Source organism: Narcine bancroftii, chromosome 1 (genome assembly GCF_036971445.1).
Source record: "Narcine bancroftii isolate sNarBan1 chromosome 1, sNarBan1.hap1, whole genome shotgun sequence".
In the NCBI taxonomy this organism is placed as follows: domain Eukaryota; kingdom Metazoa; phylum Chordata; class Chondrichthyes; order Torpediniformes; family Narcinidae; genus Narcine; species Narcine bancroftii.
This window is the reverse complement of record NC_091469.1, coordinates 134,112,274-134,125,979: the sequence shown is the minus strand read 5'-3', so window position 1 is coordinate 134,125,979 and position 13,706 is coordinate 134,112,274. Positions and strand designations below refer to the sequence as shown.

General features: G+C 38.7%; 1 protein-coding gene across 2 annotated transcripts in view; it reads right to left on the bottom strand.

Annotated features, from left to right (window-relative positions):
* Nucleotides 1-13,706, bottom strand: part of dctd (dCMP deaminase) — an 80,394-nt gene that overhangs the window by 9,925 nt on the left and 56,763 nt on the right. Inside the window, exon 5 of one of the 2 annotated variants that reach the window (XM_069900767.1) lies at nucleotides 5,584-5,680. In XM_069900767.1, the coding sequence (XP_069756868.1) occupies nucleotides 5,584-5,680 (97 nt within the window). Of the gene's footprint in view, nucleotides 1-5,572; nucleotides 5,681-13,706 lie in introns of both variants that reach the window. The other variant, XM_069900843.1, reaches the window with a different exon arrangement.

The window sequence follows — 13,706 nt, the reverse complement described above, 5'->3', positions numbered from 1 at the left end:
CAGAAACGTTCTTTGATTCACAGTCCAATCTTATTTCTCATTCCTCCAAGTTCACTGGTTGCAGGCAATTCTTATACTCTGCACAGAATTTAACATTTATAAAGTTCACCAGGCTTTGGTGCTTGAAAGGTAAATGGTTACTGGCCAGGAAGGTTCTTGTCGGTTTTCAGAGAGAGATTTGTTGTTCCAGGACACTCCAACTGATTAACTTCCATCAGCCACTTCAGTGTCTTTTCGAAGAAACTTGCATCCTCAGGGTTCTCCAGATGATAACCTCTTTCTTTCAGGTCACCACAGAGTGCTTTTTTGTTTCTCTTATTCCAAGTGAAACATTAGACAGCCAGTCCTCTTTTCTTGCATGAACCACAAGGGCTTTGATCACTCCCACAATCCATCTTCCAACTGGGGTTTTCCACAAGCTTGCCAGCTTGTCCTGTTCCAGTCCCAGTTGCTGCTGCTGACTGTAAAAACTGTAGAACTGTAGAGACTGTGTGTCTCTCTCTCTCTCACACACACACACACACACACACACACACACACACACACACACACACACAGAAAGACTGTTTGACTCTCTCTGCTTGCAAAATCACGTGACCCTCTTAGAACAGCAAGTTCCCCTCCAGACAGAATGTGGCTCCGACAAACTCCTTCATCTGTTGCCTTTTTGTTAGCAACAATCCATTAGTGAAGTCTCTTGGGCACTCTCCAAAGCTTTTGCAAAGGCTCTGAGGCCCCGACACGTCTGGCATTAGCAGAGCTCCAGTATTTTAAATAAGATCTGTTTTAAAATATTTGTATGTGACCTACACTAACAAACCTGCCCCAATTTATCTCCCAAAAGCAGATAATTTTTCAGTCACAAAAGGATACAAACCCCTTTACATTGTCCAAAGGCAGCTCAAAATACTCAGATCAAATGATTTACAAAATGAACTTGAGATTCAGGCAAACCACTAATGGGTAGAAGATTCTGTCAAAATCACTAGTGAGATGATTAGGACTTACTAGTGCGGTGCTGAGTAATTACCTTTTTGATATTGGCCATTCGTCGAGAATCAAAAGCATTCATTTTAACATCTGTCATTCTTAAGAAAATATATCCACTCCAAACCTTTGGACAAGTCTGAAAATTCTTGCAACTTTCCCAACATTAAACCTGTACTGTACCCACCCCCCCACCACCACCCCCGTTTATAAGTTTTGTATCTGGTTTAGATGTGAGCTGAACTAGATACAGGGGATAAAACAACACAGGAACAAAATATAACAGAGATGAGAGTTTCTTGCAGGCCGTTGGATTACTTTAATTCAATTGCCCACATCACAGATGCAATGAAATCCAGAAGAAACAAATGAAATCCTACATGTAAAGCAAAAGATCATTAATAGATTAAACAGAGAGTAGATTTTGAGTAGAAAGCAATCAATGCACCTCACGCTTCAAAAGTATCCTCATGTGATCTTCCCAAAACATCTCTAATAAGCAAAAATAAATTTTGAAGACAAATTGATAGATCTATTGGGAATTAGAGAAAAATGCCATTAAACCACAGGCTCTGACCCTTTGATGATACCGGACTAGCAGATTTTTCAAACTATTGGGTATTATTTTAACTATTCTACCATTTTGAACCAACTTTTTAAAAGATATTACACAGGAAATTTTCAGTGAACACAGCAAACAGAAAGGGAGCATGGGAACGCAGCAAGTCTAAGCAGCAGGCATGACATAGTTTAGCATCTGTATCTCCGAATGGTTGGAAAGTGACCATAATTAAAGTAATCACTAACATTTATAGAACTTTTCAAAAAATTTGGTGTAGAATGGAAAATTAGAGAAACAAACTTAATTTTAAAAGAAATACCATCCTCAAATCAATGAGGTGTTGATTCATTGGAATGATCAGGGGAATGAGGAATTCTAATATCAAAGAGAATCGAGGAAAAGTAGCCAATACTTGTTGCAGACCTTGGGGTCCAAATCCATAGCTCTCCCAATTTGCCACACAGATCGATAAGGTAGTTAAAAAGGCTTATAGTCTGCTGGCCTGCATTAGTCAGAGAATTGAGTTCAAGAGTTGAGATAATCCTGCAGCTCCATAAATCTCTGGTTAGAGCACACTTGGAATATTGTGTTCAGTTCTGGATGCTTCATTACAGGAAGGATGTGAAATCTCTGGAAAGGGTGCAGAGATTTACTGGGATCTTGCCTGGACTGGAAGGCAAGATCTGAGGCAAGGTTGACTGAGCTAGGGCTTTTCTCTTTGGAGCAAAGAAGGATGAGAGGTGACTTAATAGAGAGCTACAAGATTATGCGAGGCATAAATAGGGTAGACAGCAAGCACCTTTCTCTATGGGCGAGCATAACAAACACCAGAGGACATCAGCACAAGGTGAGGGGAGGAAATTTTAGGAAACACATCAGGAGTAAGTTTAGTTTTTATTACAGAGAGTTTATAGGTGGCATCTGTGCCAGAAATTAAGGGCGTAGCCCTTAAATTTTCTACAGATCCGGAAGTAATAGGTACAAAACCATTTATAATGTTCAAAGATCAAATTATTTACAAAAGGAGACAGATCAAATTATTTACAAAATGAACTAGATTCAGGCAAGCCACTAATGGATAGAAGATTTTTCTCAAGGTCACTAGTTAAATCACAGGAACTTACTAGTGCCATACTATGGAATTAACATTGAAACATAAAAATCTGAAAGTTTGGCAGGTTGGATGTCAAGACTCCCTCAAGCTCGAGAACCTGGGGTAGTGGGTGAGAACAAAAAAAAGTCAAGCATTTAGGAAAGAGGCAAAAAGGAATACCTTTACTCATATAGGAAATAGGACACAAGTAGACTCATATAGGAAAGAGGACACAAGTAGGCTCATATAGGAAAGAGGACACAAGTAGGCTCATATAGGAAAGAGGACACAAGTAGACTCATATAGGAAAGAGGACACAAGTAGACTCATATAGGAAAGAGGACACAAGTAGACTCATATAGGAAAGAGGACACAAGTAGACTCATATAGGAAAGAGGACACAAGTAGGCTCATATAGGAAAGAGGACACAAGTAGACTCATATAGGAAAGAGGACACAAGTAGACTCATATAGGAAAGAGGACACAAGTAGACTCATATAGGAAAGAGGACACAAGTAGACTCATATAGGAAAGAGGACACAAGTAGACTCATATAGGAAAGAGGACACAAGTAGACTCATATAGGAAAGAGGACACAAGTAGACTCATATAGGAAAGAGGACACAAGTAGACTCATATAGGAAATAGGACACAAGTAGACTCATAGGAAATAGGACACAAGTAGACTCATATAGGAAATAGGACACAAGTAGACTCATATAGGAAATAGGACACAAGTAGACTCATATAGGAAATAGGACACAAGTAGACTCATATAGGAAATAGGACACAAGTAGACTCATATAGGAAATAGGACACAAGTAGACTCATAGGAAATAGGACACAGGTAGACTCAGGAAATAGGACACAGGTAGACTCATATAGGAAAGAGGACACAGGTAGACTCATATAGGAAATAGGACACAGGTAGACTCATAGGAAATAGGACACAAGTAGACTCATATAGGAAAGAGGACACAAGTAGACTTATATAGGAAAGAGGACACAAGTAGACTCATATAGGAAATAGGACACAGGTAGACTCATAGGAAATAGGACACAAGTAGACTCATATAGGAAAGAGGACACAAGTAGACTTATATAGGAAAGAGGACACAAGTAGACTCATATAGGAAATAGGACACAAGTAGACTCATAGGAAATAGGACACAAGTAGACTCATATAGGAAATAGGACACAAGTAGACAATCTGGCCCATAGAGCCTGCTCTGCTCATGGCTCATCTATGAAAGACTCATCTCCCCTTCCTCCATTTTCCCACATCCCTTAATTCCCTTTCTATGTAAAAAATCTCTCCTTGTCTTAAATATATTTACTGAGGTAAACTCCATTACTTCAATGAGCAGAAAATTCTACAGATTCACCACCCTCTGGGAAAAGCAGTTCCTCTTTATCTCCTTCATAATCCTAAATCTACTACCCTGTAGCTTGAGGTTATGTCCTCTAGTTCTAGTCTTCTCCCATCAGTGGAAACAGCTTACTTCATGCCTCTATTTTATCTATGCCTATCATAATGTTATACATTTCTACAAGATCCCCTCTCATTCTTCTAAATTCCAGCAAGTATAGTCCCAAACGACTCAATCTCCCCTCATAGACTCATCTCTGGAATCGACCTGGTGAACCTCCTCTGCACAACTTTCAAACCCAGTACATCTTTCTTCAAATAAAGAGAGCAGAATTGTTTGTAGTAACCCAAATGCGGCCTCACCTGTACCTTGTACTGTGGGCACTGAGAATCTTTGGAATTCTTTAGAAGGCTATGAATGCTCAGTTGTCAATAAATTCCACTGAAATACACATTTTTAACGAGGCATTCCTCGCAAGGTCAGTATTTATTGCTGACACTCAGGATATGTCAACAGAGTTAAAATAAAGCAAGGCAGGAGAAGATATCCACACATCAGATAGAATTGTGGAATCTAATGACCTGTATCAGTGCTGCAAATACTATAAACAGCAAATCATGTCCACTCATCAAAACCTGTAAACAGCCAGCAAAAACAGGAGGCTGAAATCAAGCAGCAGGCTCAGTTCAAACAGAACAGAGAATGACAAGATGGAATGGAAGAGATGCAAAAATAAAGAAATGGACCATCAATTCTAGAAAGAAATACACAGAAGTGCTGGAAAAACTGAGCAGTTCACACAGTATCGATAATGAAGCAAAGGGTAACCTGAGCCTTCATCAAGAAATGAGCAAAACCAGGCAGGTTCCTGAACAAAAATGTGGGGAGAGGAGGGGAGGGAGAAAAGGTAAGGAGAAGAACATAACCTAACAGGTATGAGGTTATAGGTGAATACGGGTGGGAGGGTAGAAAATAGCAGAGGTGATAGGGTAGCTCTGAGGGAATCAAGTGGAGAGCTGCAGGAGACAGGGGGGGGAGGGACAGGGAAAGAAAGCAGGGTGAGCTGCCTCAGCGACTGTCATCCAGTAGCATTCACATCTACTGTAATAAAATGCTTTGAGAGGTTGGTATGGCCAGAATGAACTCGTACCCAAGTAAATACTTGGACCCATTATAATTCGCTTACCGCTACAATCATTCCACAGCAGATACAATCTCACGGGCGACTTCTGGATCATTTAAACAACAGCCACAGGACTATCAGGCTGCTTTTGATCAATTACAGCTCAGCTTTCAATACCACTATCCCCTTAGTACTGGTCAGAAAGCTTCAAAACCTGGGCTCTGTACCTCCCTCTGCAACTGGATCCTTGACTTCGTCATGGGAAGACCACAGTCAGTGGAGATCAGATTGACCCAGGTTACTGGATTGGAGGCAGTAGCTTCATGAGCAGTTTTGAATACAGTGACACAAACACACAAGCAACCCATCATAATATGAAACATTTTCTTTGTGGCGAGAACTTTTTAAAAAAAAAGTAACTTAAGTAACCACACACCATCTTTTTACCTGCATTCCACGCCAGCCATGTCCAACATGAGTCTGGAGGCCTTCATTTCTGGTAAGTCCCGGTACTTATCTGACATATAAGTGACCTTGCTAATCCCTATGACAAAAACAAAAAAAATTAAATGTATCCGATTCACCAACTAGAAAAAAAAGATGAAGAGTGTATTTACTGGGGGGTGTTTAAAAGTTGAGGTGCTGACAAAAAAAAATGTTCACTGCTAATAGTTTTAGTAACCTGAACAGACCTGAGTTTATTTGTGAAAGAACATTGGCAAGAAGGAAATTCGTTTTATGTGGCAAGTTATTATTATTCAAGGGCATCATTTACAATAGTGGTAAAAATAACATCAAGAACATAGGAAAATAGGGAAGAGTCATGTAATGGAGTAGTGGCCGGTAGGAGAATACCAGCCCTCTCCAGAAAAGAAATAAAGTGAAGAAAATACAAAGTTCAAGAAACACAAAACACAACAAATAAAAGATAAAGTTGTAGAGAAAAGAAAGAAAATGGCACCCAAGAAGGAAAAAGTAAAAACAACAGGAAAAAAAGGAAAGACGCCGGAAGAGAAAGGAGAAGGCCTTACCTGCATGAAGAAACAGGGAGCCGTTGTGGAGAAAAGAGCCCGCTCCACAAGGTTGATGATGACCTTGCAGAGTCGCGACCTCCCGACCACTGGACTGCAAATATGGCTACTGCCAAAAGCAAGAAGCCATGCAAAAAGACACCCAGCAAAGGGAGGCAAGCAGCTCAACAAGAAAGTCAGAAGAGACACAGATACAAGGAGAAGTAGAAGACACAAACACAGATGCAGACACAGAAGAGGAGGAAGAAGAAGACCAAGCTCTGCACAGAGGAATAGAAGGTAAAATAGATGGACAGTATATAGATTTTAAAAAATTTTCAAGAACAAATTAGAGCATTAAAAGAATGGTTGACATTAGAATTTAGTGAAATGAAAAGTTCAGAAGAAAAAGTGAGTAGAATAGAGCTGGTCATGACAGAAATAGGAAAAAGATTAGAAAATGTGGAAGAACGAGAATTGGCTGTAGAAATTGAAGTGAACGACTTAAGAAGAAAATTGGAAGAAAGTGACAAAAAAGTTAGAGTCACAAGAGTTGTTCGCTCAGAAAATTGATATAATGGAAAACTATAGTAGGCGAAACAACATAAAGATAATGGGCCTAAAGGAAGATGAAGAAGGCACAAATATGAAAGAATTTATAAAAGAATGGATCCCAAAGCTCCTGGGAATGACAGAAATGCAGGAAGGAATGGAAATAGAAAGGGCACACAGAACACTAGCTCCGAAACCACAGACACAACAAAAACCAAGATCCGTTTTAATAAAATTTCTGAGATACACGACAAGAGAAAATATACTGGAGAGGGCAAGGAATAAAATTAGAGAAGAAAAAAAACCATTGGAATACAAGGGTCAAAACATATTTTTTTACCCAGACAAAAGTTTTGAACCCTTAAAGAAGAAGAAGGAGTTTAATACAGCAAAATCGATCCTATGGAAAAAAGGTTATAAATTTATGTTAAATATCCAGCTGTGCTTAAAATAGTTATCCTGGGGGAGCAAAACAGACTGTTCTCGGATCCGGAGAAAGCACCAGAATTTGCAGAACGCCTGCAGGACAGAAGGAGAGATGAAGAGATGTAACAAGAACGAAGAACGATGACAAACTACATATAAAGATGTAAAAATAATGTATAAGTAAGAACTAAAGAAGGGAAAGAAAAGGGAAGAAAGGAAGTAAGGGGGAAAAAAAGAGGGTGAGCTTTGTTATATGTGAAGATAAAAGTCTTTTCTGGAGAGGGTTGGGTGGGAGAGAATAACAGTCACTGCAAAATCAGTTGACGCTTGCGAGTGGGTTCGCAATCCAAATGGAGAGGGGAGTTGTGGTTGCCCGGCAAGGGACAAGGGGCAACTCAGAGAGGGGAGGGGGGGGGGGACAGTTGGGGTTAAGGGAATTTTAGATGTGGGAGTTGTTGAAGTATTTTATGTTTTAAAAGTGTTATCATACATTGAGTTCAAAAAGGGAAAACTGAGAGATGAAAATGGGGAAAAGGGGAAAGGTGGTGGTGAGGAATTAGAAATGAAGTGTAAACAGAATATGAGATGGCCATGTTGAACTATATGCCTATAAATATTAATGGAATACATAGCCAAATTAAACAAAAAAGGCTATTAAATTTCCTGAAAAAAGAAAAAAATAGACATAGCATTTGTGCAGGAAACGCATCTAACTGAAGTGGAACATAACAAATTAAAGAGAGACTGGGTAGGTTACATAGCAGCAGCATATAATTCAAAAGCCAGAGGTGCAGCTATATTAATAAATAAAAATGTACCAATCGAAATGGAGGAGGAAATAATAGATCCAGCAGGGAGGAATGTAATGATAAAGTGTCAGATATATTCAGAATTCTGGAATTTGATCAATATATATGCACCTAATGAGGAGGATCAAAAGTTTATGCAAGATATTTTTTTGAAGATTGTAGATGCGCAGGGGAATTGATAGGAGGGGATTTTAACATTTGGACCCAATGTTGGATAAAACTGGACAAAAGACAAGCAAAAAGAATAAAGTGGCCAAATTTATGGTTAAATCAATGCAGGAAATGAAACTTATGGATATATGAAGGAGGCAGCACCCAAAGGGAGAAGGAATACTCATATTATTCAAGTAGGCATAAAACATACTCAAGGATTGATATGTTTTTGCTGTCAGCCAATATTCAAGGGAGAGTTAGGAAAACTGAGTATAAAGCTAGATTGTTATCTGATCATTCACACCTGTTATTAGCAATAGAACTGGAGGACATCCCACCAAGAACATATAGATGGAGATTAAACTCCATGCTACTTAAAAGGCATGAATTTAGAGAATTTATTGAATGCCAAATTAAAATGTACTTTGAAATAAATATGGAATCAGTGAAAGACAAATTTATATTATGGGATGCAATGAAAGCCTTCATTAGAGGGCAGATAAGTTATGTAACTAAGATGGAAAAGGACTCCAATCGAGAAATAGAACAGATGGAAAAGGAGATAGTAAGAACAGAAAAAGAACTAGCAACAAGGGAAGATACAACAAAAAGAACAGAATTGACGAACAAAAAAATAAAATACGAAACATTACAAACGTATAAGGTGGAGAAGAACATAATGAAAATAAAGCAAAAGTATTATGAGCAAGGAGAAAAAAAACACAAAATATTAGCCTGGCAACTTAAAACAGAACAAGCTAAAAGAACTGTATGGGCATCAAGGAAAAAGGACAAACAAATTACATATAATCTAATGGAGATTAATGAGAACTTTAAGGAATTTTATGAACAATTATACCAAACTGAGAATGAGGGGAAAGAAGAGAAAATAGAAGAGTTTTTAGCTAAAATTGAACTGCCAAAATTGCAAGAGGAGCAAAACAAGCTGATAAAACCATTTGAAATAGAAGAAATACAGGATATATTAAAAAAGCTGTCGAACAATAAAATTCCTAGAGAGGATGGATTCCCAATAGATTTCTGTAAAACATTTAAAGAGTTATTAATTCCTCCTCTCCTGGGAGTAATGAACCAGATAGAAGAAACACAAAATTTGTCAGATTCATGTAAGTAGCAATAATTACAGTAATACCAAAGACGGGGAAGGATCCACTAACACCAGCATCATATAGACCAATATCTCTACTTAATTCAATGAACTAAAGAGAATAATAAGGAAATTCTTATGGAAAGGGGGGTGGGGGGGAAACCGAGGATAGCGTTAGATAAATTAACAGAGTGGTACAAACAAGGTGGTTTGCAGTTATCAAACTTTAGAAATTATTATAGAGCAGCACAATTAAGGTATTTATCAGATTTTTACCAGACAAGGGAAAAACCAGACTGGACTAAGATAGAGCTAGATAAAATAGGGGAGAAGGTACCAGAACATATACTTTATGTGGGATGAAAAGCTGGTACAATATAAAAGCTCACCAGTACTGCAACATTTACTCAATATATGGAAGAAGATTCACTTAGAAAGGAAGAAAACAAATTACCAACTACCAAAATTATTATTGACACAAAATCAACTAATCCCTTTCACAATAAATAACCTTTCCTTTAGAGAATGGGAGAGAAAAGGGATCAAAAGAATAGAAAATTGTTTTTTGGGAAATAATTTATTAACATTTGAACAAATGAAGTACAAATATGGAATAACTCATGGTGCAATGTTTGCATAACATCAACTGAAAGCCTACTTAAAGGACAAACTGGGAAGCAGACTGAGATTACCAGAAGGAAGCAGCTTTGAATATGTGATTACAGAAACAATAATAAAAAGATTTATAACAAACATGTACATCAAGCTGCAAGAGAAAGAGAATGATGAAATAAGCTATAAACGCAAACAAAAGTGGGAACAAGATCTAAACAAAGATAAAAAGTGAAAAATTGGAAAAGTTATGCTCTGGAACTATGAAGAATATAATAAACACAAGGTTACGCATTATACAGTATAATTGGTTACACAGGTTATATATCACACCCCAAAAGTTTAAAAAAATGGGATCCAACATTATCAGATAGTTGTTTTTGCTGTAAGAAGGAAATGGGAACAACAATACATGCAATTTGGGCATGTGAGAAAGTGAAAAAGTTTTGGGAAGATCTAAATCAGGTATTAAATAAAATCACAAAAAGCAACATACCAAAAAATCCAGAGATCTTTCTTCTAAATAATATAAGAAGTAAAGAATTAGGCCTCAAACTGGATGAAGTGCAAAAAAGATTTATTATGATAGCCTTAGCTGTAACAAAAAAATGTATAATGTCAACTTGGAAATCAGGAAAGAGCTTGAGAATATAGCAATGGTACATGGAAATGAATATGTATTCCATTGGAAAAAAAACATATAATTTACAAAATAAAGTCACATTATTTGAACAAATTTGGGAACCTTACATAGAACACAACAGAGAGGGCTTGCCTCAGATCTCCACCCCCTAAAATGATAAGAAGACAAAATGACTTGATCCAGTGTGTAAAAGTAGATGACACAATTTTCTTGTTTATATTCATTGTGTGATGACATTGTTCAACGGGTTTATTGTATTGTGTATGTTGAACGTTCAATGGATTTGGAGGGGGGTGGGAAAGGGGGGGAGGGAAGGTAGGGGGGGAAAAAGGGGAGAAAATGCCACTGTGTATATTTAAGAGGGAAATGTTTGTATGTATTTTGATTAATATGGTTCACAGTGTGAAAAATAAGAAGAAAAAAAAACAATATAGGGAAATAGGAGGGTAGGCCTGTTTGCTGGCTTTACAAGGCAACAAGATCTTCTCGATCAAAAGCACTTTTCTGCTCTATTCCTGGATCCCTTGATTCCTTGCAACTCTAGAAATCTGTTGATCTCTGTTCTGCATGCAATCAATGACCATGCGTCCAAAGGACATTAGAATAGAACATTCCAAGAACATACCCCCGTCAGAATAAATATACTGTAGCTGCGTATTACTTGGAAGAAAGACACACATGAGTGTAATCAGGTTTCGCTCAGGTTTATTGAGGGCTCAATCCCAACTTTTATACTGTTTGCGTTCCTGCCATTTCCCCATTTTGCTGACGTAATGACCCACGTAACAAAAGCGGGTTTCCCCGCGTGCGGGTACATTTCTACATAACAATACCTTCTTCCCTGCGTGCTGTTCCTGTCTGTTGGCTGTGCAGCAGGGCCAGCGCTATTTTGGGGTCGCTGGACCTTACGCTGCCCTAGCCTTTCGTCGCCAGTTTACTTGCTGGGGCCAGTGCCACAGCATGGTCTGCTGGCTTTTGGTTGTGCTCGCCGGTCAGAGCGCCCAGCAGGCTGCTACAATATATCTTTTTATTCAGAGTCTGTAACCTCTGGTTCTAAACCTCTTACTAAGGGCACAAATAAGGTTGATTGTCACAGATTTCCCCTCCCGCCCAACTCCAAATAAGGGGAGTCTAAAACTAGAGGGTATATATTTAAGATGAGAAGGGAAATATTTAAAGGGGACACAAGGGGTAATTTCTTCCAGAGAGGGCAATGGGTATGTAAAACGAGCTGCTAAAGGAAATGGTGAAGGCAGGTACAAATACAACATTCAAAAGGTATATGGATAACAAAAGGTGAAGAGGGATTATGGGCCAAATGCTGACACATGATATTTGCTATGTTTTCTTTTCTTTTTCTTCTTTGGCTTGGCTTCGCGGACGAAGATTTATGGAGGGGTATGTCCACGTCTGCTGCAGGCTCGTTGGTGACTGACAAGTCAGATGCGGGACAGGCAGGCATGGTTGCAGCGGTTGCAAGGGAAAATTGGTTGGTTGGGGTTGGGTTTTTCCTCCTTTGTCTTTTGTCAGTGAGGTGGGCTCTGCGGTCTTCTTCAAAGGAGGTTGCAGCCTGCCGAACTGTGAGGCGCTAAGATGCACAGTTGGAGGCGATATCAGCCCACTGGCGGTGGTCAATGTGGCAGGCAGCAAGAGATGCACCATTAATACCACAAAAGACTGAGGTTGTGAAACTGATAGGCTTTCATTGACTATGGACTGGAGCAGCAGCCAGCCTCAACAACTGATCCTAGCAGAAAGAATGGGGAGCATGCAAGGGGTTGTGAGTAGGATCGATCTCGGGAGGCGAGTCCAGCCGGCAGTAGCCAATCACAGCATTACTGAGGTTTACCACACCATGGTAGGTAACTTGGCTGCCATGGACGAGTTAGGTCAAAGGGCCCATTTTCAAGCTATTTTGTCCCATGAGAAGCAATGGTCATCTCCATAATATCCCAACCCAGAAATTACAAGGTTCCTTAACTACATACATTTCCCCCATCATTTGCATATTAATAAACTTCCTTGAGTTTGACAAATCTGTCAAACCTTTCAGAGAACTGTTGTATCTGCAGCCTAAGGTCCCAAAGAAATGACAGGTTACAAAGACCCAGTGAAATGGTGGACTCCAGAAATTGGAATATGCATCTGATACCTGCTTTGGGAGATGGAGTGGGGCATGAAAATAAATTTCAGAAAAAAAATACATTTTAGGTCAGTTTGAAACAGTCTGGACTGAACACAAGATATGAACATCAATACTACCTTTTCACCACATGGAACTGATGTAATTATTAAGAAGGAACAAAGTGCTGTCAGCTCCAAAAGATTGGCCTTGAGTTGTCAATACTGCAGAGATCACTCACTTGAAAGTGTGAATGATTTTGGAGGTCCATCAGGCAAGTAAAATAACTTTTTAAACCAACCAGCACTTCTCATGAAATTCCATTTATAATCAACAATTTTGCTATCAGAATCCAAAGAGATTTTTTTTAAACTGTCAAGATTCTAGCTTTGGGAATTTTTTTAATAAAGGAAGAATGATTTTGTTTTTTGTTGCAAAGAGCTTTAGCATTTGCCACCTGTGCTTTCTGAGGTTGTCAGACATTTTAGCTCCAACAAACATCATTAACAGCTTCATCTATATCATGTCAACATGCAGAGAAAAAATATTTCTGTATAAATTGGTGTCATGCCACTGAACTGCTCAGCTCAGCTACAATTTAACTCAAGAGATTGCTGTTGAGTCGTAAATCTATAAGATCCACTTGGAAAATGCTCTACAACATGAAGGAAAAGTTAGTTGTGAAAGCTAGAATTTTAAATAGATTCTCTCTAACTCCAGTCTGGATAGAGATTCAGCTGCCATTATTGACAAGAAGAAACATTTAGAGTGATACTTTTGCTGAAAGTCAAACTTAAAACAAGGTTTGACAAGCAGCTGTATGTTAATAACCAGTTAATTTGCTTCAATGATCCTTCTTGAATTGTGACCCCACCAGGAAGAGATCCTCCTCAATAAGGTGCCCCTTTTGTCACTGAGAGAAAAGCACAGGACAGTTTAACCTCACATCTGAAAGTGTTTTTACAGTACTGATTAAGGCATTTGTCTTTATGTTCAGCCCTAACAAACCAAACATTTATAATTACAAAGGGCAGGACCTGGTTATGAAATACTGTGGAACTACACAATGCACAGCAGTAAACTCCCAAGTTCAAACACTACATAATGCCAAGGCCTCCGCTGGGCAGACAGCAGG